Source organism: Rutidosis leptorrhynchoides, chromosome 4 (assembly GCF_046630445.1).
Source record: "Rutidosis leptorrhynchoides isolate AG116_Rl617_1_P2 chromosome 4, CSIRO_AGI_Rlap_v1, whole genome shotgun sequence".
Taxonomy (NCBI): Eukaryota; Viridiplantae; Streptophyta; class Magnoliopsida; order Asterales; family Asteraceae; genus Rutidosis; species Rutidosis leptorrhynchoides.
In genome coordinates, this window is record NC_092336.1 from 618695930 (window position 1) to 618700133 (window position 4204).

Consider the following 4204-nt stretch of genomic DNA (forward strand, 5'->3'; position numbering starts at 1 on the left):
GCGTAACTATCAATTATTAAATGATTAAAATCAAACAAGATCAATTTCTAATGAAATTGATTTAAATATGCAAAAAAGGAACTAGAAAAAAAAAACTATGATATACCATCATGTTAACATCTATTCTACTTTCTAACTACACATTAGTAATTTAAATTCTTATATGCAATACAACAGGCTTAGCTCCCTCTTAAAATAACTCATATGATCTTTCCATGTATTTTGTATCATAATGTACAACTAACTACCCGCCAATTCGACTGTTAAATCCTTTCATAACGATTCGGGTCAAGTTTTACACCACATATTTAAGTAATCATGAATGATTGTTCTCTCCTTTAACCATGATGGATTGAAATGGTACCCTTTGAATGTCCACAAATGTCGAATACTCGGTGTTTATTGGTTGTTTCCATGGTTCTCCATCCATCTGCATAAAACCTTCTTTCCATGCTCCTCCTCTTAACTCAAATCGGATTGCAGCCGCCTATAATCAATTTTTTTTAATAATGTGAAATAATATTACGTATCTGTCTAATGACAACCTTTAAAGATATCGTTAACTTGTAAAAAAGTGTTCTACATCAAAAGGTAGAAGATTTTCCCAGTTCGGGATACCCGGGAGGGCCAAAAAAGTGTTGTACATCACAGTTCGATATTGACTTTAAAGTGACAGTTAATATATTATTGTACAATGCTTTTATAATAGCACGTTAACGATAGTCTAAGTGCCGTCGTTAGGAAAATCCTAATAGTAAATGTGATTTTGACCATTTCACTAAAATGAAGTTTGATTTACCTGTGCAATGTGTTTTGCTGAAATCAAATCGGCCATAACGAATGATGCATGCCATCCTTGTTTGAATCCAAATATTTCCATGAGACCGTCATCCAAATTAGCCTCAACAAAGCCTTTCTGTATTGTATAACGATTAATGGTTATATGCCCGTTAATGTTTAAATAGTTGATGAAAAAAACGTTACCTTTTCCAAATATTCCGGCTTCAACTTACCCCATGGATTTCTTCCGCTTGCATAGCTATCAAGATTCAAAGCAACTACAGATCTAATACTGCAACACGATACATATATTATCACCCGATGAGAACATGGTGTAACATTTATACAAGAGTAGAAGTTTGAAATTATTTTATTATAAGCCTTAAATTATAGGCGATAATAACATTCGTCATGGTCTTAACTAACGTGCAATTAAATGCAGCAAAATAGTCTTACTTTGATGGTAGAGGAATTAACTCCCAAGTTGGGTTGTTTAATCTTTTAATATGCATCCTTAAAATGTTCTTTAATCCCCTGCAGAAGTAAATAGTTTAGGCAGTTTTCAAAGATTAGTATCAAGCTAAAAAAACAAGTAAAATGACTAAATTTTTTCCCATGATGGCGCGTTATAGTATTCTTTGTACATTTTGTATGTATGAAATATATATACAATAAAAAGTGCAAGTTTGAATGTTACTTGGTGTATAAAGAAACTGTTACCTCAATTTCGGGTCATTTATACAAGGCGTGAAAAACCATCCTTGTTTGCAGGTGTATCCAGAGTATATTATCTATGACAGTATTTTATTATCTCAGGATTTTAGCAAAACATACGTTCATACGTAATATATGAAAATTTATTTACAGAACTGACTTGAGTTCAGACCTTGTTTGCAATACGCCCTTGTGCAAGATAAGGTTTCTCATTCCGTAGATGATGAAAACCATAAGCCACTTGAGCATCCATTCCTGTACATAAAATTAGATCATAAATGGGAACAAAGATTAACAAATTTACACATAAAGTTTGATGCTTTATGAGAAAAGAATATACTTTACAACAAATATGTACAGAATCTTTATAATTATGCAAAATTCTTGAACATTTTCATACCTATACTAAAATAGTTGTAGAAGACTCCTTGGTAGCAAGAGACTTCCTCAGGCAATTGCCCTTCATTTTCTAAATCCTGCAAACAAACCATGAAGATTCAAGATATTTATCTGTTACTAAAAAAGCTATGAAATATACAAACTAGTTTGTACAGACACATGTGTATATAGATTACTAACCTGATCAAGAACAACCTCTTCTGTTTGTTTCATGGCATGAGGGGTATCCAGTTCGATGCCAGCTGGCATTGAAATTATAATGTTCCAACTGCAAACAAAACAAAAAAAAAAAAAAAAAAAAAAAATACATCTTTTGCACGGAGAAACCAGAGCCAAAAGCATTTAAAAGTAAAACATTTAAAAATAAAATTTACCTATCAAGACGAGCAAGTGGAGCATGAATAGCACGGGCGAGAACCCTCTTAATGGCCGCTTTCCATTTGATTGAAAACGAACCACCCTGAAAGTATAAGGTCAAGCACATATCAAGAAACCGAAAATTAGCAGAATTTGGAAGTTTTAAACCACAAGAGAGGCCATAATTTACCCAACCCAAACTCCTGGACAGGTCGTTTCCTGTACCGAGAGGTATAATTGCAGTCGGAGGAACAGGTTCTCGACCCTGTTTGCTGAGCTCCCCAAGGCACCCAAGGACCCAACCCACAGTACCATCACCTCCTGCAACCTTTTTGTCAATCAAAACACAAATATTTTTTACTTCCATATAATATAAATATCGTACGGTTCATTTTTTTATTTTTTTTAATTTAATGAGATAAATGCATACGATAACTCTTAATCTTTCACGACTTTCTTTGGCACAGCAGTCTCCAAGAGCAGCAAAGCTTTCAAGACAAGCTAACCCGTACTGAACAAATTCATGAGGCTTCACATTTTGAAGATCAAAAACCTGCCACAAACAGATGAAAAAAGTCTATAATCATTCATTAAATTTAGTATATCATACAAAGATCTCTAGTTTAAATCATCCTAATAATTTGCAAGTCTTGGACTAAGATCAACATACATAATTCAATAAAAAGATCCTATCTTGTATCAACAAAACAGTAAACAATTAGGTGCATAAATTTTATGAACTAGCCACTGTTGTTGCAAAGAAATATAAAAAGGTTATATAATCAAAGAGACTAAAAAGAAAACTGATAAACTTAGTCTACGTTTAAGCTTTCTATATATAAAAGTATGAAAACTCAGTAAAAAAAAATTTGTAACCTCCCTAGCGACAACCATATTGGGTCCTCACTAGGGAGTAAAATCCCTGGGTGACGAACCCCTAAGCGACGAGATCCATAACCGGGTGAATTGTGCACATTGACGCCCCCCTCTAGTCACAAGCCCAATTAATTCGATCTTAATCATTGCCAAGATTCAATCTCCTGCTTCATTGGGAACTCGATGACCACTAAGCTATGCCCGGTTATAAAAAAACTCATAGAATTAACTAAAAAGAAGTATAAATAAATTCTTTTTTTAATACAAACTTTACTTATTTAATTTTGGTATTTAAGTCATGAAAACTCTATGTTAGTTATATGTGGTACAAATGACCAACATGTAAATAAATAAATATTTTATATAAATATAAATATAAATTAAATATTAAATTTAAATATATAAACATAATTACAAAATTGAAAAGAACAACAACAATAATCATAAATAAACCTGTTCATCACCCATGAAATCTTGCAATCTAGATATAAGTTCAGAGCCATGACGTCCACCGCTTTTAGAATTAACAAAAACAACCAAAGGCGATTCAGGCGCCACCGGAGGCGTTGTATCACCACCACCACCACCACCACCATCACCACCGGTGGGAACAACAGAAAGTAGACTGGCTTCATAATATTGTTTTCCGATATCAATATCTTTAGCATCAATGGCCTCACGAATAGCCAACCGTAAATAATCAGGCATTGTAATCTTTCTCCTTAATTCATCTTTTGGAATTCTCATTCCTGTTAACGAACACCCTTTGATTGATTCTATCACCGATGCTTTACTACCATTTTTATTCATCGTGGGGTCCTTTCGCCCCGATAATTCCATTTTCTTTATTAATTTATTATTTTTTATACCCGAACCATGTCACCATTATCATTCTCGATCTTTGGATTTCAACATTATCGAAATGAATGAGTGTTGTGTGTATATATGATTCGAAATAGATGTTATGATTATGGACAGATTGAATGTCGGCCGGCGAGTGGGTTGTGCCGCGGTGACGGAGGTTGATTTATCATGAAGTCCGTCGGGGATTTGCCGGTTAAAATTCAGTTTTATTTTC

At 33.7% G+C, this 4204-nt stretch overlaps 1 protein-coding gene across 1 annotated transcript; it reads right to left on the bottom strand.

Annotated features, from left to right (window-relative positions):
• Window positions 1–254: 254 nt before the first annotated feature.
• Window positions 255–3873, bottom strand: LOC139904109 (diacylglycerol kinase 4-like). The gene is made up of 12 exons (XM_071886040.1): window positions 3580–3873; window positions 2681–2803; window positions 2441–2578; window positions 2268–2353; window positions 2074–2161; window positions 1895–1970; window positions 1667–1749; window positions 1501–1571; window positions 1237–1314; window positions 985–1072; window positions 800–916; window positions 255–487 (listed from the first exon to the last, which is right to left on the bottom strand). Exons 1-12 carry the CDS (start codon window positions 3871–3873, stop codon window positions 317–319), a joined length of 1413 nt encoding a protein of 470 aa, XP_071742141.1. The 3' UTR covers window positions 255–316.
• Window positions 3874–4204: the final 331 nt, after the last annotated feature.

Coding starts and splice junctions, on each gene's coding strand:
- LOC139904109 (XM_071886040.1), bottom strand. CDS start 3,873: ATGAGAATTCCAAAAGATGAATTAAGGAGAAAGATTACAATGCCTGAT. Junction 2,804..3,579: donor ATTTCATGGGTGATGAACAG/GTTTATTTATGA, acceptor TGTTTGTGGCAG/GTTTTTGATCTTCAAAATGT. Junction 1,073..1,236: donor TTAATTCCTCTACCATCAAA/GTAAGACTATTT, acceptor ATCGTGTTGCAG/TATTAGATCTGTAGTTGCTT.